The 22,852-nt window shown below is 44.7% G+C and overlaps 1 protein-coding gene across 2 annotated transcripts in view; it reads left to right on the top strand.

Annotated features, from left to right (window-relative positions):
* NKAIN4 (sodium/potassium transporting ATPase interacting 4) overlaps positions 1 to 21,950 on the top strand; it is a 136,312-nt gene extending 114,362 nt beyond the window's left edge. The window contains exons 4-7 of one of the 2 annotated variants that reach the window (XM_086932823.1): positions 1,731 to 1,928; positions 3,109 to 3,169; positions 16,902 to 16,986; positions 20,456 to 21,950. In XM_086932823.1, coding sequence (XP_086788949.1) covers positions 1,731 to 1,928; positions 3,109 to 3,169; positions 16,902 to 16,986; positions 20,456 to 20,465 — 354 coding nt within the window. In that variant the 3' untranslated portion in view covers positions 20,466 to 21,950. The remainder of the gene's footprint in view (positions 1 to 1,730; positions 1,929 to 3,108; positions 3,170 to 16,901; positions 16,987 to 20,455) is intronic. The other variant, XM_086932824.1, reaches the window with a different exon arrangement.
* The last annotated feature ends 902 nt before the right edge of the window (positions 21,951 to 22,852 follow it).

Below are 22,852 nucleotides of genomic sequence, written 5' to 3'. Positions count from 1 at the left end.
CCCTGGATCCCTCTCTCACTTTGCAAGCCATTTTCTTTCACCCCTTTTTACAACTTATGAACTCTCCCCGTTCAACCTTTCACTTCATGTTTAAACACCTCTTGCCATTCTGTCTGTTCACTGCCCTCCTCTCTCGAATTTATCTCACGGCCTCTCTGGACACATCACCTCTCTCCCCCCTCAGCACCTCAAGTCTCTTCCTTCAAATTTCTGTCTATTTGTATCTTACACCTCTCCAGTCCACCATTCATCTTTCACATCTCACCTTTGTTCTTCCACACCTTCTTGAATCAACGTCCCTCTCACCTATTGCCTCAGCACCTACCTCAGTACTCCCTCTCTTCCCTCAACCCTGTTGTCCTTCACCCAGGTCGCACCCAATTCTCTTTTTATGTCACAGATCATCACTCAGCTATCTTCTCTCACCATTTAACAGTATCCCTCCTCTGTGTCCTCACCTTTCGCTCACAGTCACTTCTCCTCTTGCGTTTCTGCACTTCTTCAGCACTTCACATTTCTCCTCATCCCTGACCTCTTAAATCTATTTCTCTCACTCCCATGCTGTCCTCTCTCATCCCATCTACTCTCACCCTCTCATCTCTCCGCACAGGGCATACCCGTAGGCTCCTCTCGGCCTGTGCTAATCTTCTTATTGTTGTTCCCTAATTAAAAAAAACATGAATAGTCGGCCTCACTGTTTTGGTGCGGGCTGCACAGTTATGCAACTTTCACCTACCTTTGCTTCACTCCACCATTAATCTATTATCCTTTAGGAAGCTATAAACACCCTGTAGGTTACCCCATTTGGCTGGTTCTCCTTCCCCTTCTGTGTGTTTCTTATTTGCCATTTCAGCCGGCAGATGGTTACTAGCCCCAGGACACCTTTTGGAAATAATAATAATAGACAGAAGTGTGACCTGGAATGTGGGACCCACTTTCTATCACTCCACGACCCCCCTGGGGGTCGGGCCCCACAGTTTGAAGACCCCTGAATTAAGCACTGTTAACGGGAACAAATTACCTAGATTGTAGTGGCTTTCCACACTGGAAGGCAGCTGCTATAACAAAAGAAGGGGGACACAAGAACATTAAATGCATATAACAACACAGAAGTATTGTCAAGTGAAAAATACAAACTATTTACTTGCAAAGCTCTCACTTTTCCCACGTCCATGCTTTTGTAGCTCTTCCAGCCTAGCTTTTTTCCTTTGCATTCTGGTACTTGTAGTCAGTCATGCTTATCCCATTATAAATTCAGGTCTACAAATATCAGAAGACAAACAACGAAGCACAACTAAATGAGCTACTCCTGCACTAATGCAGGAAACTTGATATCTCTGTTCTTACAACACAAAACTTCTAATGTAATTTAGTTGTAGAGAAATTACATAGATGCACCAGAAGCACAGCCCATATTATGCAGATAGTGAAGTAGGCAGGAACTATTGGGAACTACGTGCATAGTTTTTTTTTCTTACCAAACGAGTTCCCATACTTTTTTGTTCAAAAATAATAGTTCCTGAACATTTGATGCCAGCCTTGATTAGCCTCAGCCCATGCAGCTGTTCACGGGTACTCACCGGTCAGAAGCCTGCCATGCGATTTACTCTGCCCAGACATTAATGCCCGCCCAGCTGTCCCTCCCTTTGACTGTTTAAACCAGTCTGCTGCAGACCCAGGGTCTTCTGTTGTACTGTCCCTTTGATAACTGGTTGTTTTTCCTTCTTCAGGAGAGCGAGCTGCTCACCTTCAACATCTCCCACCACCAGTCCTGGTGGAGCGAACATGGTCCTGGCTGCCAGCGCAAGGAGGACTCCCTGGCTGCCATAAAAGGGGTGGATGCACAGTCCTATATCTCCATCGTCAACTGCGTGGTGGAGTACCAGTACATCGAGGTCCTGCAAAGCGCCTTCCAGATATTCATAGCGGTAAGATGTCACTCTTTTTGCGTGGGACTCCCGCAGGTTGGCTTGGGTACATACGTCTCTCTCAGTGCCACTGGAAATGTGTTTTAGCAATACATTTCTGGCGTTCCTTTTTTGAATCCTTCATATTCTTACCCTAGTAATCTTGTAAAGTTGGTGTAAGTAACTTTTGGAAAGTAAGAGTGTAATAACCTCAGTACGGCCATGTTATAGTATGCAGTAAGCATTACAATATAGTATGTGGGTTGGCTAGTGCTTCGGTAACACTAATGCTATAGTAGTTTTGGTGTGAGTACGTTTTGTCTCATAAGAGGGTGAGTAGCTCAGGGAGTCAAGTTATAATACATGGTAAATAACAAGTTCTGGGCCATAGGATGGATAATGCCTCAGTAAAGTGAAAGTTAAAGTAAGTTTGGTGTGTGTAAGTTTTGTTACATACGTTTCTGAGTATCGCAATAGGGTCAAGTTATGGTATGCGGTAAATAACAAGTTCTGGGACATAGGTTGGATAGTACCTTGGTAAAGCTAAAGTTATAGTATGTTGGAGTGTGAGCCTCATGGCACAGAGTTATTCTGTGTTCAACAATTTTAGATGATGAATTCCTCTGCAAGGTGCAAGCTGGTTTAAGAGAACAAGGCAATTGTATGTGAATGAGTGAGCGTCCTAAAAGGGGCTGATCCGCTGTTTGTAGAAGGGCGAGCACCACAGGAAGATGTGAGTACTGAAATGGAAGATTGTGAGTGCTTCCAAACAAAAGGCATACCTTTAGGAAGCTAAATAAGTATCAAGTTAATTGTGTGCACCAAAATAAGCCCCTCGGTAAGGAGTGGCTAAAAGCAGATAGGTGGATAGGGGCTCCAATCAGTACATCGTTTTCTGTTGGTTGGCGGGAAGTCCTCAGTAAAGAGTGAGTTGGGGAAAGCGGGGTGTAGAGCCCTTCCACAAGGAATAAGTAATGGTGGAAGAAGTTGAGTGTGTCAGTACAGACCGAGAAATGATATCTGTTAAGTGAAGTACATCAGTAAGAAAGAGTAAGGTCGGTACCTACGTAAGTACTGGCTACTTGTATGTAGGAAGATGAGTGCCTCAGGAAGGAGTGAGATTGTTATGTAGGAGCAGGGGTGTGTTTCGGTAAGGATCACAGTGTGGGATTTTGAACTCTTTCTTTGTCTTGTTTTCTAGCTCGTTGGGTTTGTTTATGCTTGTTACGTCATCAGCGCTATCACCGAGGAGGAAGACAGCTGTAAGTACACCCCGTCCCCTTATCTGTGCACTAACTATGGGGTCTCCAACAAACAGGTCAAACTTTTTTCAGTACATATTGCTAAAAGGCTCTCCATGAAAGAGATAACTTTCATAAAGGAGAGGCCACTCGTCCACAGACTCCTCCAGAACTGTAAGAGACAGGGTCTTCTATACAGATAAACTATTCCAGAATACTTGGGTGGGGTTTAGGTACATCTAGCCACTTTCAAAACCATTAGTAAAGAGTTCCGGTTCGCACAGACTATCTCAGCACATTGAGATACATAACTACGGGCATCTCTGGAGAATAGAATGCCTTATGGGAGTTGGGTGAGCACACCTGTCTGCAGTTAGAAGATTGGAAGTGCTTCCAGGCACTACTTTTCAAGTTTTACATCCTAGAACAGAATCAAGTTGAGTTGCAACTTCACCCAGGTACATTTCTGAGATCTGATGCTACTGGATACCATGCATGGAAACCAATGTGTATGTTTTTATGCATGCCCTGATACACATGTAAGAAGAGCATTAACACAGTTAGGCACAAGGGCTGAATAAATGATTCTAGGCGGTATCTCCTCTGGATTTAAGAAGGCTATGAATTAAACTCCCAAGAATTGGGAATAAAGTGTCATACCTGGATTTGCTGAGGCGTTTTACACAGTTTTCCGGGATGTTACCTCCTGCTCCAAGCAGGTGGTAAATAACTGCAGGTCAGGGGTTGTTGGGTCGGGTTTGGGGAGGGGACCTGAGTGGTTAGGAGGCTGTGACCTCTCTTGGGGGAAAATGTTCTGTAGTGGGTGTGTGACAACCTAAAGTATAACAATTAACAAGCTCTTCTGCAAAGCATTGGGGTTCCTTGTTGTTGGTTGGGTAACTTCACTTGACTAGGCCTCATTTCTTTTCGTAACTACTTACTGGCAACATAGTGGTATTTGTCTCACACTCTTGCATTCAACATTGTATATCTTCATAGGAAACATATAAAACTAGTGGGGAAGCAGGGAATGGTATTCATCAGTAAAAGGACAGCACTTTAATTCAACTATCTGTCGAATAGGAACATAGCGTGCATTCTCTAGGGTGAGGGGCACAGACAGTTATTTTAAAAAAAAAACACCCAGTCAAGTATAGCGGCTCTCTCTTTTGTGAAGTTTAGAATGTGTGTGGGCGCTGCAAACGAATAGTTCAAAGATAAATTTACAAAGGGAAATTATACAAAATGTTTAAGTTTAAGGGAGTGACAGGTTAAAGCTGTTAAACACGCCAGCCATATATGCATGGCATATCACGTTATGGACGGACAGCTCTGAGCATTTAGTCCACTTGTCTTAATTTTTTGCATGCTGAGTGGTCATCTGGGAGAGGTGTGGCGCAGTGAGCAGAGTGGTTGACTCTAGAGTGCGGGGCTCACGGTTCGATCACCGGTGGCAGCTCAGCTCAGCATCATGTGACTCTGGGCAATAGCTCACTTAATCTCCCCAAAGGAACCCCAGCGCCTGGATACCCTTAAGGGTGAGAAGTAGCGCTTTACAAAAATTTGAAATTATATGAATCTCTGAGACTCTATGACCCACATGAACCTGAAAGTGGTCGTGGATGGATTTTTATCAGTTCTGCCATGAATGACAGCAGTGACATGGAGCCTGACGTGTCTCATCTGTCACAGGCCACTCTGAAGTTCTACTTCCCTGGGCATGCTATGCAGCAGTATTCCAGGGGAACAGTCAAAGGCACTTCCTTGCCTCCTCCTCCGCTCCCTCCTGCATGTGCAGACTCTTTGAACCCCAACCCAGTGGTCTCCTGTTGATCATTGCTCCTTCTGGCTGTATGCCAGCACTCAACGTCCATCACTTCTAAGCACCTTTGAACATTTGCAAAGAATCTTTCCAGCATGACCATCTCACCAAGTCACAGGGCTGAAACATTTGCTCTTGTCCAGCCCCACAGTCCTGTGAACTTTAACACTTATCCAATCAGTCCCTATCCCCTGTAACACTGCAGAAAAATATCTAAATTGTTAAAAAGGGGGAACTGTCCTAATCCACTATAAGGAAAGAATGAGTAATCCTTCCCTAGTCTGCAAGCCTTTTCCCTCTCGCATATGATCCTGGCAAAGACTGAAAGCTAACAGTTTGCCTGTAACATGTGGTTCTGGTAGAGGCTTGAAATGCACCACAGTTACATTATCTTTGGCTTACTGAGGGATGACCAGATATTTAAAGAACTGGCACATTGCAGAAACATAGAATTAGGACTACAATTGTGCATCAAACGAGGGACATAAAATGACTCAACAGCAGTGAGGAGCATAGGAAACACAGATAAGGAGGTACAAAGGGAGATAAAATGCAGCTTGTACACACATTATCATCTGTTTTAATGAATCCTCATTATGCTAGGGGCCGCTACACCTGCACTGGTACACATGTAAAATAGTATCTCTCTGTGTTCTGTCAACCTTTTCGGAAACCGGGACATGTGCTGAAGTTATTAACATTTTCCGGGACAGGCTGTGAAAAAATATGACTCCCACCACATCTGGGACACCTGGTTACCATAGCTTTCTGGTATTTCACTGGAGGGAGGGCCCTTTTTTCTCTAGCAAAATTGGAGTATAGATATAACTGGGTTCCAAAACACACAGACTATTAAGGAACAAAGAGCTGAGAGCTGCATGCACACAGACTCTTATGAAGGAAGGTGATGAGAGGCTTCCTCATAGATTTTTCCGTGTAGACCCTTCTGGAAACAAGCATTGGCAAAGCCAATAGGACCTCCCTCTGAGAGATATGGCAATGTATTATAACCATGCTGTACAGCAGCCTGAATGCTCTGCAGTGTGTCTAAAACTACTTTAAAAAAGCACCATGACACATCCAGGGCTAATTGCCTGTTTTTTAAATGTGCATTCACAGTGGATGCCTCATAGTCCTGCTTTATTTTTATTTTTACCTATGAGCATAGCAGCCACATGGCTACATTGCCAAAGTTAGCAATGCCCACGCTGTACAGCAAGAGCAAAATGCAACGGCAGAGCCAATAGTCTTAAAGGCGAGACCTACTGGATTTGCCAATGCTTGTTACCATTCAACACAATACTCCTGTAATTCTAAGCAAATCAGTTAATCTCACCTGAAAGAAAAAGATGCCATTTGGCAAAACATCCTATCACAAAAATAAAGCTATTGTGCCCATGTCAATGTCTTAGTGAAAATACATATGGAAGCAGATAACATCTGTTGTCACAATAAACATCAATTTTACATAAGAACAGGGTTTATATAAAGTGCATGTGGCATAGTAAAAGATATCTACAAATGGAAAGAGGTTCAACAAGGATGAGAGAAGAAGAAAATATAAATGTAGTGCCTAAATCACAGTGCGATCAGCAGAAGGGCAGCAATCAAGCGGAGTCAATCAGTACTTGGTCCATGCTCCAGCCGAAATAAGAGAAAGTGAAGCCAGCATGCACTGGCAAATTAGAACGCAGCAAATAAGAGTGACGATGAAGCCAGCAAATGGTAAGCAATGGGCAGACAGCAAGCCCCTTTTTGTATATTATATATCTCGCAAGCGAGAGCACATGCAACTCATGCGCTGTCGCAGACCAGGCCTAAAAATGAAATGAGAGGCCTTTAGAGTGTGTATATTTTTAAAGTACATTGGGAGCTAATTGCATGATGGCCATCGGGGAACAATGGTAAACCTTTTAGGGGGGTGAGGGTTGTGCATTAGGTAAATGGTGGGTGGTGGAATAGGTGGCCCTGTGTGTCAATCCTGCCTTCCCAGTTTGAGCAAATGGTGTGCTCCTGGACAAATCATTTTGCCTTCTTTATATCCTGTTAATGGAGTGATTAGAAAGAGTCTAACCCCAACATTAAGTCCTCATGAAAACAGTAGGTTTATACATAAGACTGGTAGTTGCCTCCAAAAAGACTCGGGTGTATTGGTGTGTGTGTTTTATCGATTACAACGACCAATCACACTGAGAATAACTGAGTCAAAGTATAAGCTGGGAGAGGTGACCAGCTGGCAAAGGATGGAGCGACAGATACTGCACAATGGGGCAGCAAGATCACCCAAGAAGAAAGCAAAAGCATATATACTAGCATGTGGTTCTCCCAGTTAGTCCTGAAGTTTTAACCAACAAACACCTTGCGTTGTGAGCCTTGTAAACCCATACCTACAATGGGGAAAAGAGAAATGCTGCTGGCTTAAAAACCAAGCTGTATAAAGGGGCATGACATGGAGCCAGGTGATATAACTTTTATACTAATATTACTGCCATATTCGGCTGTTTTGCCAAATGTTTATATGGATGACAGCTACATGTTGCCTGGCAGCCTATGCGTCCACAGAGGCTGGGAGGTAAGAAGTTTACCTACAGCTAAGCATGGGTGAGTGTAGCGGAAGTGACATCATGCACACGCTAATCCCCAATGCATGATTTATTTTATTTTATTTAATGCATTTTTATAAAGCGCGGACTTTACCCGAAGGTGTTAGAGCGATATACAATAGAACCAGTTACGTTACATGAGAGAAATGTTACAAAAATGGAAACATATAAAAATAGCAGGCCATAGAATCAAAAAACGCAGGCAAAAGGAACACAATATCAAACACAGCAAGCACAGAAGGTACAAACAAAAATATAAATATGTATGACAAATTTACAAAGATCAAAGAACTTCCTGGCGGGGGTCTGAGAAGGAAGGTGGCTTTTTAGAGGCACTGTATTTACCAGGCTCTATCAGGACATTTGACAGACTTTACCCCAGCCCTATCAGCTTTTGAGAGGCGCGGATCCTAGGGGTAAGCCCCGCCCCCAAATACCCGTCCTCCTGTCTCCTCAGGCCTGCTCGGTGCTTTGTTCCCAGCCCCCCTCTCGTGGCGCTGACGCCTGGTACAGTAACTCTCGGTGACAAGCCATCAATATTGCATGCCCACAGCACGCCCCCCTTCAGTGGCCCGCGCTAATTGGAGCTGGGCTTAATTTGCTTTCCATTTGCGGTTCCCTTTAAACGCTCCTTTGATTTGCAGCGAGGAATAATTATCAAGGCCGGGGCATGTTCTGCAGCACCGGCTGGAGTCCCGGATCATGTAGAATAAACCTTTTTAATAGGAATTCACCTCCCGCCCCGCCTCTTCACGCGCTGTCCCTTCCTCGTCACAGCCGGGCCATGAATGCACGGGCGCTGCTGACGGAATAGCAATGAGGGGAGGGGGAGGGGGAGGGGGAATCGGATTTTCCACACAGATTTAAAGAATCGGGTAACAGGTACAGTACGGTGGGCAGGAGCAATAGTTATAATCAGAGATTTAAGTGGGATGAAAAAACTGGGGGTCTCTCAAGGGGGCGTGGCCAATATAATTAAGGGCGTGGCTTAAAACACATAAGCTAAAAGTTTGCGCTTAGCATAGTGCAGCCGCGGCCCTTGGTGGGAGTTCCGTGGGACAGAAAGGTGGGGCGGGGGAGGGGCAGGGTGGGGGATGCTATTCACCGAAATATGGATAATGTGAGGTAAGTAAACAATTTAATAAATAAAACGAATATCATTGCGCGCCCTGCATCGCATTTTGAGATACAGGACGCGCAATGAAATTCGTTTTATTTATTAAATTGTTCACTTACCTCACATTATCCATATTCCGGTGTTAAGCACTCCGCCTCCCCCTCCCCCGCCCGCTCCGCCTTTCTGCCCCACGGAACTCCCTCCACGGGCCGCGGCTGGCATAGTGTGCCGCCCGACTGGTATTTAGTTGTTTCTGTCACATTGCATCCAGATATGTAATACAACGAGTAACATCATACTTACAACAAGTCAGGACTATTGGCTTTGTCAATGGTTGTTAGTTGCATATGATAAAAAAGCTTGTATATAACATTGAAAAAGCTTCCACTTAAAGCCCTGGTGACACCACGGCAATGTTGCTGCTCCTGAGTTTCAAAAAGAGAAGGGAAATCTAGAGAGAAAATGACTCTCTTTAAAAGATTTCCCTTCCCCCTATAACGCTCGAAAAAAGACGGACCTCCTTTGCAAGGGCACAAAACAGAGCCCGATAGAGACCCGTTTCGAGGCCTCCTTAAAAAAACTTCCGGTGCTCAGACCCGGAGAGACCCGGCCCACTTAAAGCCCTGGTTATAATCACACAGAAAACAGCTGCGCAGTGGTGGCTGGGGCTCAAGCTTCACTCACACATACAGACCATGGACAGCATTGGCAGCTATGGTGTACACTTCACTCATGTGACACACAAGCACTGACAAAGCTGGTAGGCCTGGCTTATAACCGATAGTGCTTCTAAATTGATTGATTACTGGGTTTGTGTGTGTGGGTGTGCGTTTCTTGGGTGTTTCTTATTTTGTATGGGCGAGTAGGTGAATGCAAAAATTTGTCAATGGGTGGTTGAATGGATGCTTCCATTCATACACTCACCCATCCATCTCTACATTCAGTGAGTCACTCATGTGTCAATTTATACAATCACTGATGCATTCCTGCATTTGGTGACTCCCCATCCACAATACTGTGCACATAATCTTGCCAGTCAATCAAGAAAGAGGCACTTAGTTACAAGAGTTACAAGCAAGACCAATGGTCTTTGCCAGTGTTTGACTGCTACCTCTTCTCCAATGACCCCAAGGGTACTCTTGCATGTGATGCTCAATCAGTGATGAGATGTAGAAAATGGAGTCCTATGAAGACCGTGCTTGCTTGGCCCTCAGACCCTTCAAATTGGCCCTTGGATTTGCCTGTTCAGCCCTTGGACTTTTGATAGCAGGCTCCATAGCCGGGCAAGACTCTGGGCCCTCAAGGTTGTCTCTCCAGAGACAACCCCAACACAGTGTCAAGGTGGCGGGTGGCTTCTGCTCATCCAGATCCTATGCAGCAGCAGCCACCCTGCTCCTGCCCGCTTTTGGTGACTCACCTGCTTCTCACACTTGCACCATCTATAATGGCAGGTGCTCCATGCACCCAGCTGACACTGGCATGGTCTTCCAATTCCACCTTCATAGTTGGGACTACTCCGACTCTATGGAGCACCCTCTAGATCTGCCCCGGAGGTCCTCCTCAATCCCTGCCATCTGCTCGAGACCTGACTTCCTCTTCCAGGGGACTCAATAGAGCTGGGTTGGCAGCGACCGCACAGGTCGACCAGGCTTCAGTCTAGTCACTGCTTCAATTTGCAGCATTAAATTCGACACTGCCGGCCTAAAATACTAGATTTGTGGGATGGGGAAAGGAGGGAAGATGGGTACAAATCACAGCAAAAGCAATTGAGAGTCCCACCTTACATAGCCAGCCCAGGCTGAGCTGTTTGAGGATTTAGGGTAGATGGCTGCCAAGTCCGGAGTAGGTCAATCAGTCAATTTGTAGAGCGCGACTAGTCACCTATGGGGGTATCCAGGTGCTAGCAGGGGCCAGAGTGAAAGTTGAATAGCCAGGTCTTCAGTGTCCTTCAGAACTCCTGTAGAGTGGGGGAGGTTCTGAAAAGCAAGGGGAGGCTATTGTGGGCCCTAGCTGTGAGGTAGGCGAAGGAGCGTCCTGTCCTGCTCCGGTTTATGCTGGGGGTGTGGGCCAGCAAGAGGGAGGCGGAGCGTAAGTGTCTGCCAGGTTTGTGGAAGCTCAGGCGGTGGTTGATGTAGGCGGCCCTGGAGTCGTGGAGGGCCTTGAACGCCTGGCTGCGTAGTTTGAAATGGCATCTCTTCTGTACAGGGATCCAGCGGAACTCTCTGAGGTGAAGGGTGACGTAGCTGCGATGAGAGAGGCCAAGAATGAATCGTGCTGCAGCGTTCACGATAGTCTGGAGTCTCTGGAAGAGGTGAGCCTCGATTCCCATGCAGAGAGCTTTTTCTTGGTTCAGTGAACTTGTGATGAGGGCCTGGGTGATAGTGTATCTCGTATTATGGGGGTGCCACTTGAAGATCTCGCGCAGCATGCACAGGATGTAGAAGCTCGAGAATGATATGGCGTTGACTTGAGATCTCATAGTAAGTTTGTTGTCCATCATGATATAGAGGTTAGTGGTGTGCTCGGTCGGGGTTAGGGGGGTTTGAATTCTGTGGGTCACCACATGGTGTCCTAAGGGATTCTTTATTGCCAAAGATCAGGGCTTCCATCTTGTCCATAGTGAGTTTAAGGCAGTTGTTTCTCACCCAGTTGGTGACACTGGTCATGCATTTGTAGAAGTTGGGACTAGTAGAGGTGGAGTTTTTAGAGAGGAAGTGGATGAGTTGTGTGTCACAGGTGTAGGGGATGATGTTGAGTCCATGAGATCTGACTATGTCGGCATAGAGTAGGTATTTGGTTGTTCCTTTCTTATGGCACATAATTGACTTAAGGTACCATTGCCCACTATCAAACAGCTGCATTTCATTTTCTTCTCTGAAAGAGGGGACAGCGGGCAAGATGATCCAGAGCAGCCAAAAATTCCTGAAATTTGAAACACTCACAAGATGGATCCACTGACAGCATTGGCATCGCAAGCCATGCCCATTGTCGGACATGGCCCACCTCCTCCTTCAACACCCCATCCTGCAACTCGCTCTTGTTGCCAGCACTCAGCCCTCTGCAGTCTCCACTCTTGCCAATGTGGGGTTCCCTGGAGGTACATTGCCTCTTTTGGGCTCCACTAAGGTCTCCACCCACCCTGTCCCTGTGGGCTCTATGGAGGCATCTACCGGCTCTAGTCCCTGCTGAATCAGAGTGCGGTTACGTCTGATCATGGCCCAGTCCAGGATGGGATGCACAGTAGAGATGGCCAGAGGTATCGGTGCTGTAAAATGGCTCCTGCCTCCCAGACACTCGTCCCATCCCAGGATCCAGCAGGTGTGGTGAGGTGCCCCAGCTGTGCCAGAGTGGGCCTCAAGAAAGATCCCACATTACACACTGCCAACCGCAACACATCGGCCCTTAACATGGAAGTGGTAATATTTGAAAGGGTACAGCTGTGCTAGCTTACTTCCACTCCCAGGGAAGGTAAAGAAGAGGTAGCAACAGTGCACACCTGGAGAAGTGTGGCTCAATGGTTAGAGTAGGCAGACCTCGATGCAGAGCTCTGGCCAGGGACCAGGGTTTGATTCCTGCCCCGGAGGGTCTCGGGCTCATTAATTCCCCTGACCGGATATTCTCGCATCAGTGCCTATTCTGATCATGGGTCCCACGCTGCAACTCTGGGCAATAGCTTACTTAGTCTCCACAACGGCCCCCACAACGCAAGGGATGCCTGGTTGCACCATGGGGGTGCAGTGGACATTTCACAAGGAAAGCCAGGAAGGGTTCCCTTGTGGTATTCGTACAAGCGCCGGGAAACCCACTGCGGGGAGCTGTGCGCTATACAAGTACAAAAACATTTACATTTACATAGCGAATAAGAGCAGCAGATAGCAGTGCATGTACGCCGGACACGATACAACTGGCATAAGGAGTGCAAGATTCTCAAAGAGGCACATCAGTTTTACCACTGGCAGCAAAAACACCTCTCCATCACAGGGCAGTGAAAGCCCCAGCTGTCCCTCAGACACAGAATGGGCACAGCAGAGGTAGCAACAGCGCATAGCAAAAAAGAACAGCAGAAAACAGTGCATGTACCCCAGACTCGACACAACAGGCATGAGGAGTGCAAGGCTCCCAAATAAGCAAAACAGCTACACAAGAGGCAACACCAACACATGTCTTCATCACATTAATGGAAACAGTGCTGTGTAAGCACCAACGGTCCCTCAGACTCAGAATGGGCACAGCAGTGCTCAAGTCTGTCACAGTACAGGAGCATCACAAGCAGCAGGAGTGCAAGCTTCCCACAACCTACAAAAGGTACGCCATCTTTAGTAGCTACGCAGGCATAACTCACAGAATGAACATGGCTAGGCAGACACAGGCCCGCCTTGTCTTACACAAAGTAAAGGTACAGTATGGACTGTGGCAGTGAAAGCTTCCCCTGAATCTAAAGTTACACCAATTTTAGAGCTATTGAAACATAACTGAACAGGTAAATCAGGTATGGGATGGGTAGAAACAGTGACACCATCCATCGCTTAAAATACCGCTACAGTAGGGGGGGGGCAGCAGTGAAAGCTTCTCACACACTTACAACAGGCACAATATGAGCAGCTTTGCAATTTACCTTGATATTTGCAGTTGTGGTGCAAGCTTCCTTCGGATCAAATATATGTGTAGTACAAGCAAAACAGTCTTATCTTCCCTCCTACAGAACAGAGCAGCTATACATGCTTCTCACCCGCACAGAAAATGTGTGGCCGTTGAGTTGCAAGCACCACTTTTAAAATAATTACATAAAAGGGTTGCGGATGTGGCCTAACGGCTAGAGCGGTTGACCTTGAAGCTGGGGAACTGTGTTCGAGTCTCGGCAGGGACGCTCAACATTCTGTGATTCTGTACAAATCACTTATTCTCCCATTGCCTACAGTGGCGGCCGGCATAGGTAAGAGAGGCGGGGCAGGCCAAGGTGGAGGCGAAGGCGATGGGTAGATACAAGTAAATAAAAAAAATTAATAAAACCACTTACCTTGCGCGTCGCGAGCGCATAGTAAGTGGTTTTATTTCTTTTTGCAGTTAATTTTACCTACCCCGTCGAATATCGACTTCCCTCCCACCCCACCCCGCCCCACCCCACCACCCCACGCTCTAACCTGTGCCGGCCGCCACCCAGTAACAAAAATCAATGTGTCCATCTGCAACGTAACTGGTGCTCATGTAAGCACTCTGATTCCTGCGGGTCAAGTTCACGCTATATAAAAACTAAAAAATAAAAAAAAAGTCAGCATCAGTACCAGCTGCCCTTCTACACAGAAGTGCAGTGCAGTGAACAGCCAAGCAAACTTCTGTTACGTCCTCATTCCCACCTCCATCCATATGTATGTCAGATATACCCCACCTCCCACATTCATGAAGACAGAATTGGAGGAGAGAGATTACTAGCATGCAGTCGAGGCATTTCACAGAAGTACTCCATAAGCCGCATCACCACCTGCTTCCTTCACACATCAAAGTGAGACAGCATTGCCAGCATCTGTGCCAGGTATTCCCACATGAACAGCAGGTACAATCACCAGCAGCAACAGTGCAAGCTTAAGTTACACACTGAGCACCGTTTACTAACTCCAGGTGTGGGTGAGCCAATAAATTAATAAGGACAGCTAAACCAGAGCCGAGCCAAGGTTCAGGCTTGGCTCTGAGAGCCGGTGCATAAGCCGAGCCCTGAATATAGTTGGCATGCTAATTATGCAACAAACATCATGTAAAATATGATAAAGTCTCTTCAAAATGAATTAAATAAAATTTTAATGTTTAAAGCGCTCTAAAACCCAGAGATGTATAGGCACTATTACTCTGAAAGAAGGAAGTGCAGAAAAGAAGAGTAAACTCTGAAAAGAGAGTTAAATGAAACAATGCTACTTTATTGGGAAAAAAGCCAGGTTTTTAGGGCTTTGCCGAATGAAAGAAGATCCGACTTACTCTTAAGATCTGGTGGCACAGGATTACACAAACTGGCTGTTCAAGCTACAAAGCTTCTCCCACCGCAGGTGGCCCTTCTAACTTTAGGAATCACAAGATTAGATGCAATGGAAGAGCGCAAGGATCTGTTGGGAACATACCGTTGAAAGCGTTGTTTAAAGTATTCAGGTCACAAACCTTGCAGTGCCTTAAGTTTTGTTCCTGAACATGTGGAAGTGTTTCTTTTTAAAACACAATTAGATCACTGGATTGAAAGATATTTATTAAAATTAGTTTAAAATTTTTAAACATGAAATTTTAAATATTCTTACCACCTTCCCCGTCCTGATGACAATGCGATTTGTGTATTAAAAGGCAAGTTAGTTGTTATGTGCACCCCATATATGGCCTAGATTTTTATTGTATACAGCACAACATTTTAGTTATTCAAACCAGGGCTTTAAGTGGGCTGGGTCTCACCGGTGCTGAGCACCAGCAGTTTTTTAAAGGCGGCCTCGAAATGGGTCTCTAACGGGCTCTGTTTTGTGCCCTGGCACAGGCGGTCCGTTTTTTTCCGGACTGCAGTAACAGCAGGCACATCGATGTGCGCCTGCTCACACTGCTCACTCCTCACTAGTGGCGAAGATACGGCATGATGTCATGACAGGGGAACGTTGTAGGGGAAGGGAAATCCTTTAAAGAGCCATTTTCTCTCTGGATTTCACTTCTCTTTTTGAAACTCAGGAGCAGCAACATTGTCGTGGGGTCACCAGGTCTTTATGTGGAAGCTTTTTCAACATTATATACAAGCCATAGTTGCTGCTTATTTATCTTATGCAACTAACAACCATTGACAAAGCCAATAGTCCTGACTTGTTGTAGGTATGATGTTACTTGTATCATATATCTAGATGCAATGACAGTAACAGCAAAATACAAGTCGGGCGGCACACTATGCTAAGCACAGATTTTTTTAGCTTACGTGTTTTTAAGCCACGCCCTTAATTACATTGGCCACACCCCTTTGAGAGACCCCCAGTTTATCATCTCACTTAAAGATCTGATTAAAACATGATAAGTGGTTTCTGTACAGCCCACATCCTGAACCCAAGTAGTTGAAGGGGCTATCAAATGTGATAATGAAGAAAAAGTAACCTCAGTGGAATAAAATATTTGCCTCCGGATTGACCCCGGGTTTTCTGGTTTCACGTTATGCGGTTCCGCCACTAAATGGGGAGCTCTTTCTCACATTATGCTTTGTCTTTAATTCTTGCAAGTGAGGCTAGACTGGGTGACCTACAGAAGACACGTGAATTTTGGGTTCGGGGGTCCAAGAGGGCCTCGAGCTGAGTCAGAGCCAGGCATCTGGCTCGAGCGTGACTCTCACGCTGAGTGGGTCACCCGCCTCTGCCTCCCACATTGAACAAATAGCACAGAATGCAGCGAACAGTGATGGGGCGCCAGGTGTCAATTTACATATACCTTTTGGCAGCTGAGGCATTAATGGGCCGAAGGACACCTGCATTTATTTGTTTTCATGTCCATAATGTACAATGTTCAACCCCTTACCTTTGATGTAGCCATCGGGGGTCGTTTCAGGATAGGCACCGCGCCTGTGCTTTTTCCTAAACTGTGTCTAAAGCACAAACACATAAGTCGGAATTTCCTTGTTAATGCATGCATTTTAAACAAAACGTGTCGGAACTAGCAAGGACTGCCTCCTTCTGTTTCCGACTTGTTCCGTCAATTCCGAGTTTTGTGGTTGGGGCCAATCATGCGATAGGCCCTAAATGTCCTTATTAATTCAATGACCTGCCAGGCGCCTTTTTCATTCTTTTTTTTTTGTTCTCCCTCTCCTCTCTTTTCCTCCACTCATGTATACCCCATGCTCTATGAAATATAATATTTTTTATACAATAAAAAACTACAGAAATAAAAAGAAAATGTTTGACTAGATAGTGTGGCGCACGTGTGACACCCAGTGGCCAGTTGGTGTATGACACGCAGTGACTGGATTAGGATAGGAAATGAACATTCTCCTAAAACAACCGTCGTGCTGTGTATGGGGAGAAGTGAAGTGGCTCGTCTTCTAAGCCTGCAGTCTTCAGAACCTGGAGGAGACTCTTTAGTTACTTTCATGAGCTGTATGAAGTCCTTTCTGTATTGTTTAATACCTTTGTTTTGGTTGCTTTGCATCTCATGCCCGCCCTCATCCCATCCCATTTTTTATTTTTTTTATTTTATATGGCTGTTGATTTCTTTCAGTTGATTTCATTGGTGGATTTGACCCATTTCCCATGTACCATGTCAATGAAAAACACAACAACCTGTTGTTCAAGCAGACATACCTGTAAGTATCTCAACCCACAGGGCCGTGGTATTGGGTGTAGTAGTAGTAGCCATAGGGCATGTGAGCCAATGCACCGTAGAGCAGTAGATCGGCACTAATACCTTATGTGTTGCAATTGCATTAATCAGAGAAAGTAGTCTGTGATTTGGGCCTAGCCGTTCTTTATTAGCTTTCAGCATTCGAACCTGTATATCTCCTTCCCTTTCTCTCATCTATCAGTCACCAAACCTTCACATTTTTTGGTTGTCACTCATTACTTTTTATTTTTACATCTATCATGTATTATTTGCACAGTGCATTCGCTTTCGCTTTCTGTTGCTTGCGTTCCTTAGCACCGTGACCTATTTATACTCTGTTCACCCTCTTGATTCTTCACTTTTAGCCACTTCTTATTTTTAGTCCTTTTCTCACCTCGTACCACCTCTGTTTGTTTCGGCCCTGGTCTCTCCCTCGTGTCTCTTTCCCTCATTTCTCTTGAATTCTTTCTGTCACTTTCCAACTTGGCTTCCTAGTTTTTCCCACCTTGCCACATTCAAGACTCTGCCTCTCTTCACACTCGGTCGCACACAACCACATTATTTTGCCCTCTCATTCCATCCCTCTATTTATTCATCTTTTATTTCCCTACTATTATTATGAAAAGAAAACCAGACTCTGTGGGCTTCACAGTGGTGTGTATCCGTACCTAGATTGCTGCAAGCTGGTGTAGAGACAGATTATCGAGAATCAATTTATTGATCAAAAATTTCGAGGACTTAAACAACGCCAGGCATGTTTAGATTTGCTACACCTAGCTCCACATCCATGCACCTTGATGGTATACGTATCTCGTCAAGGTAGGTAGATGTTGTGGTAAGATTAGTACATCCATACGTACCTATAGGCACTTACTTCCTCAAAAGTTTGGTTTTCGATATTTTGGCCACTTGATGTTCCAACCTCGTTACTGCGTAAACAAATGTGCAAGAGGAGATTTTATGTATGGGGAGGAAGAAAAGATGAAATCCAAGCACCAGTTCAGTATCACCCCCATGCAAGAACCTCACAGATAAAATAAGGAAGTCGTGCTTTACACCGAGATTGAGTTGAACATGGTTCATCAGGAATCAGTGGTACCCTTATCACTTATTGTACAAATCTGTCCGAATGTTGATTATGCACTCAGCAGTGTAGACTCAGTGTAAGCTTGTTTCACATGTGACCTTGCAGGAGTCCAATAGCAACGCTGCACTTGAAACCTTGAACTCCAAACTGCATCGAGGCACCTCGAAGGACCCATTATCATGGCTTTAAAATGGTGGGCCCTGCAGGAGAGCACTGATGGGGGTCTATTCTGACCTTCCCGGCTAAGAATGATTTGAGTTCAGCCTTGAGTGTGTGCCTAGTAGGGCCTTCCTTACATAGGGGCAGGAAGTTCAAAGGCCTAGGGGCAGGTCCACAGAACGCATGTCCCCGAGTCCTATTTTCATAGGCTTTGCACATTCTTTCACTTCCTGTCTTACTTCTGGGCAAATAGGCAACTCAAGAGATAGACATGCTTCAGTCTAATATAATTTGGCATTTCCTTTGCCTGTCCGCTTGCTCTCTCTCACTCTTCAGTGTATCTCTCTTTTCTTTTTCTCCATATGTTCATGTCCACTTATTTTTTTACCTGTCATTAGCTTCCTCTTTTTTGCCTCCCTTTCTGGTAAACTGATTTTCTTGCTCATTGGTTCTCATTCTCCCTCTCTCTGGCCTTTCCCCATATTTTGTTGCCCTTCTATTCTCTTTCTTTCTATATTTGACTTCTCTCTCTCTCTCTTTCTCTGTCTCTTTCTCTCTCTCATACACTAGATCTCTTTCTAGGTTTCTTAGTCTTTGTCTCTTCTTCTGTATATATCTCTCGCCCTTTCTTGCGTCTCTTTCTAGCCATCTTCCCCAGTCTCCACTTATCTCAATCTTGCTCTCCCTCCATTTCTTTTCCTAATTGTACTCCAGTGTCTGCTTTTTTCCCTTCTCTCCCTCTGTCTCCCCTTCTTTCTCTCTCCTCTTTTCTCACACCCTCCCACTATTTCTTATTCTTTTCCACCCAAGTTTCTCTTTCCCTTTCGTTCTCCCCACTCTTTTCTTTCATTCCCTCTCTGTCTCCCTTTCGCTTATTGTGCACTCTCTCTTCTTTAATTCTTTGTTTTGCACTCTTTCATATTCTCCAGTTCCACATATATCTACCTATAACAATCATTTTTTAAAGAGTTTAATATAGCGCAAACTAGACCAGAGAAATCGGGTATCAGAGCGCTTTACATGAGCACCAGTGATTTACCCAAAATCACAGGATGTTAAGCGTCGTTGCCGAGACTGGAACCCAGTTCCCTAGCTTTGAGGTCGACGCTCAAGCCGTAAGGCTACATCCTCTCCCCTACTCTTCTCTTTATCTCTGTCTCGATGTTTAACTCTCTCTGTGCTCAGTCTGTTGTGTTTTTCTTCTATATTAAATGTTAGTCAAATATTACTTGCTCCATTACATCCCTTTGTTTGTTTGTGCCTTAAAGTCGATTATGATCTAATGAAGCCTCTTTGTGAAGGTCTGCCCTTTTGGCCTGAGCTCAGGACCAATTTACTTTGAATTACCTTCTGACACTCATTAGCTTAATTAAAACGCATGCACAGTGTGTTCCACTTCTGCACCCATCTGGGTCAGAACAGATAATATGGAATTAACAATAAGGCCCATTCACGGTGACCTATGGGAATTTCTCAAGCGTGGGAGAGGGAGCTATCCCAAGAGAGTGAAGTTCTTTCAGGATGCTTTGAGGCTTGTCTGCAGTGTGAACTGTTCTCTAGACTGCCTTTTGCACACAATTGCTGCATTTAAGCTAGTTCGGCATGCACCTGTTGTGTTTAGTGTTATGACACATGTTGACCAGTGACCTTATTCAGTCTCCAAAGCATGCTGTGTAGAAGGCACCTAGAAGTACTTCAAGGCTCTTTGACGTGCAGTTCCAAGAGAACAGTTCTTCCTTCTAAGAACTGATTGCAATTATTAGGGGTTGAGACCATTCTTTTATACAAGTGCTGCGACCATGATACATTAATAAGACTCAGTGTTGACCCCACACAGACGTCACTCTTACGGAGTCAGAATCATGCACCGACTGAGGAGCGCAACACACCCAACCAGTGTGCAACTCACACAACATGGCGGCCACACTCCACACCCATAACAGAGGTAACATCCAGAAAAGTAAAATTTGCACCAGGTGTAGAGGACTGAGCATTAAGCCCCTCACAGATCCCTCATTAATTGAGTCAGAGCTCAGACTATTCGCTCTACACCTTTTCCATTATTGCGCAGTCAGACATAACATCTCCTACACTCTATTGATTCCTAATTGGTCCTGGGGAACAGCCATTTTGATTTTATGTGTGGTTATGGATTCCTAACTTACTTGACATTCTCTCTCTCTTCCTTCCTCCTTCAACCCTGCAGGCCTGCGTAAATGAAACCCATCCCTGCTTGAGACGAGTGTCCTTCATGCATCCATTGGAGAAGCAATTCTCACGAGTGACTATGTTCGTCTCAAGTGAAGTCAATAAAGCAGTGCAAAGAAAATGTAAGAAATTCAAAAGAGATACACCTAATTTATGGACCACAGGAATGGGCCTGTGAAGAGGACAGGCACTACTTTGATCAATTGACAGACATGGGCGGGGAATATAACACCCACCATGACCATATGATTGATGCATTGCCAGGGGAAATGGCAGCTATCTGACTGTCACTCTTACTCAACACGCAAGACCCTCCGTCCACCTGGATACTAGTCGGACACAAGATTGTGGTACAGAAGAAAACACTATGGACATTCTTTCAATGGCTTTAAAGACATTCACAGCTTACTCATTCATTTTCACCATCTTGTACCTCTGTAGACAAAGCTGGTGCACATGGGACCATTGTCAATGATGGTCAAGGAACCAACATCATTGTCCTGCTGATACCACTCTCTTGCCTCACCCTCTGAAGCTGGCGTCTTTGGAGCTATGGGGGACCAGGGCACTCACCCAAGCCCTAACCCAAGTGGACTCTTGGCATGGGGGAAGTTCTAAAAGCACAATTTGGTTCTTGCGCGGTATGCGCCATGGCAGAGAACCTCCATTGCCCATCATTAGTTGTAGTCACTCCTATATCATATCCTACTTTGGGCACCCTTTCACACAGACTATTTCACTGCAAAAAAGTAAAAAGTTGGATCCACAGAGTTAAAAAATATGTACAGTTTTTTAAATGTTCATGTCACAACTTTACACTTCATTCATATTTTCTTGTTTGATTTGTCACCTGATCATGGATGCTATATTTGAAGCTTCAGAGATTTGAAATGCCTGTGTTTTGCGTTCAACTGACTTTTTGACTACTTGGCTACTCGACTCATGCCAGGAGGAGGAGATGTTGAAAGCTTCTGTCTTTGACACACGATAATGCGGGGCTTTGAGCCTCAGAAGCAGGACTATCCAGTAGCCAAGAAATTGACCATGAATCTCTGCAAACCATTCATTGCAGCATGGGTAGCCTTCTACAGAGTGTGAGAGCTGAAGCTACTGGATTATGGAAAGATGGCACTTTGACAGTGAAGCCTAATCACAGCCTTGTAGGTATGCCACAAGGTCTCTGAATACCAATGTGAGGGTTAAGGGGTGGGCATAAAACTTTCAGTGACAAGTGAGTCACTTGGGAATAGGTGGGGACTTGTTTTAAATCACATACTTTCTTTCAGTGATGACAACCAATGAACTAACACATTCATGCAAAAAAGTCTTTACTAAAGCACATTACAAGATGATAGACATAGACGAAAGACTATAACATTTCTGCCACTTCTAAAGGAAACTCAGTAGTTCATCTTCGTTTGGAAAGTGCTAGTGGTAATTATTTAACCAGCCTAGTAATGATCAACATTCTAATAAAAAAAAGATTTTTTGGATGTATTGTATTTGAAAGTTGTGGTTATTTTTTAATGTTTGCTTTGTTATTTTGACCTAACTTTGTCCAGAAATCACTATCTTTTTGTTTGATGTACATGGAAATTTTACACAGTGCTATGCAGTCTACTCACCAGCGATAGCATAGAGTAAGTTAAATGCATAATGAATGCCCAGGCAAATCAATGTATCTGTGGAATGCTCAAATCACTAAAGAATTGAAGTGCATGTCAGAACATTCCTTTTGGGGACTGCCTGGGAGCCCACAACCCAACAGGAAATGTGGCCTACGAAATTGGCAGGAATGAAAGAAAAAAACACTATGAAAATGGCTCATATTAAAATAGAAAAATTGTGATTAGTATAAATGTGAAAAGTGCAACTAATTTATTGAAAAATCAATAGTGACTGAATGCCAGAGTCACTTACTTAATCAAATCAATTTTTCTTTATTCGATCTTCCGAGGACAGATCATAAAAGATACACACAATAAAAACAAACTACTATGTAAATAGAAGTGCACAGTTATCTGCGTGTCGCAGCAATCGGGTATTTCACAAATCCCCCTGAAACCTGACAGAAATATCCAATTTCATTCACTTTTACACTATCTACAAAACCACACTACATTATAATCTACAAAATATTAAGACAGCTGGGCTGCTTCTATTTCTATCTAAGATAGGTAGGAATATTACTATTGTTTCCTTACAATCAGAAGAACATATATGTTCCAGTAAAGTCTTCAACCTTCCATCTCTTAGAAAAAATTCCTCCATATTTGTCTTGAAATCCCATTGACGTTAGGCTCCAGAACTTAACGCCCCCGAGTACTAGGGTGAAGGAGAACATTGACATAATAGAATACAGCTGGGAAGGAGCTCATATTACTTCGATGAGTAT

This window comes from Lissotriton vulgaris, chromosome 7 (assembly GCF_964263255.1).
Source record: "Lissotriton vulgaris chromosome 7, aLisVul1.2, whole genome shotgun sequence".
NCBI classification, from domain to species: domain Eukaryota; kingdom Metazoa; phylum Chordata; class Amphibia; order Caudata; family Salamandridae; genus Lissotriton; species Lissotriton vulgaris.
Note: the sequence above shows the minus strand (reverse complement) of the source record. Positions and strands in the feature narration are given on the sequence as shown.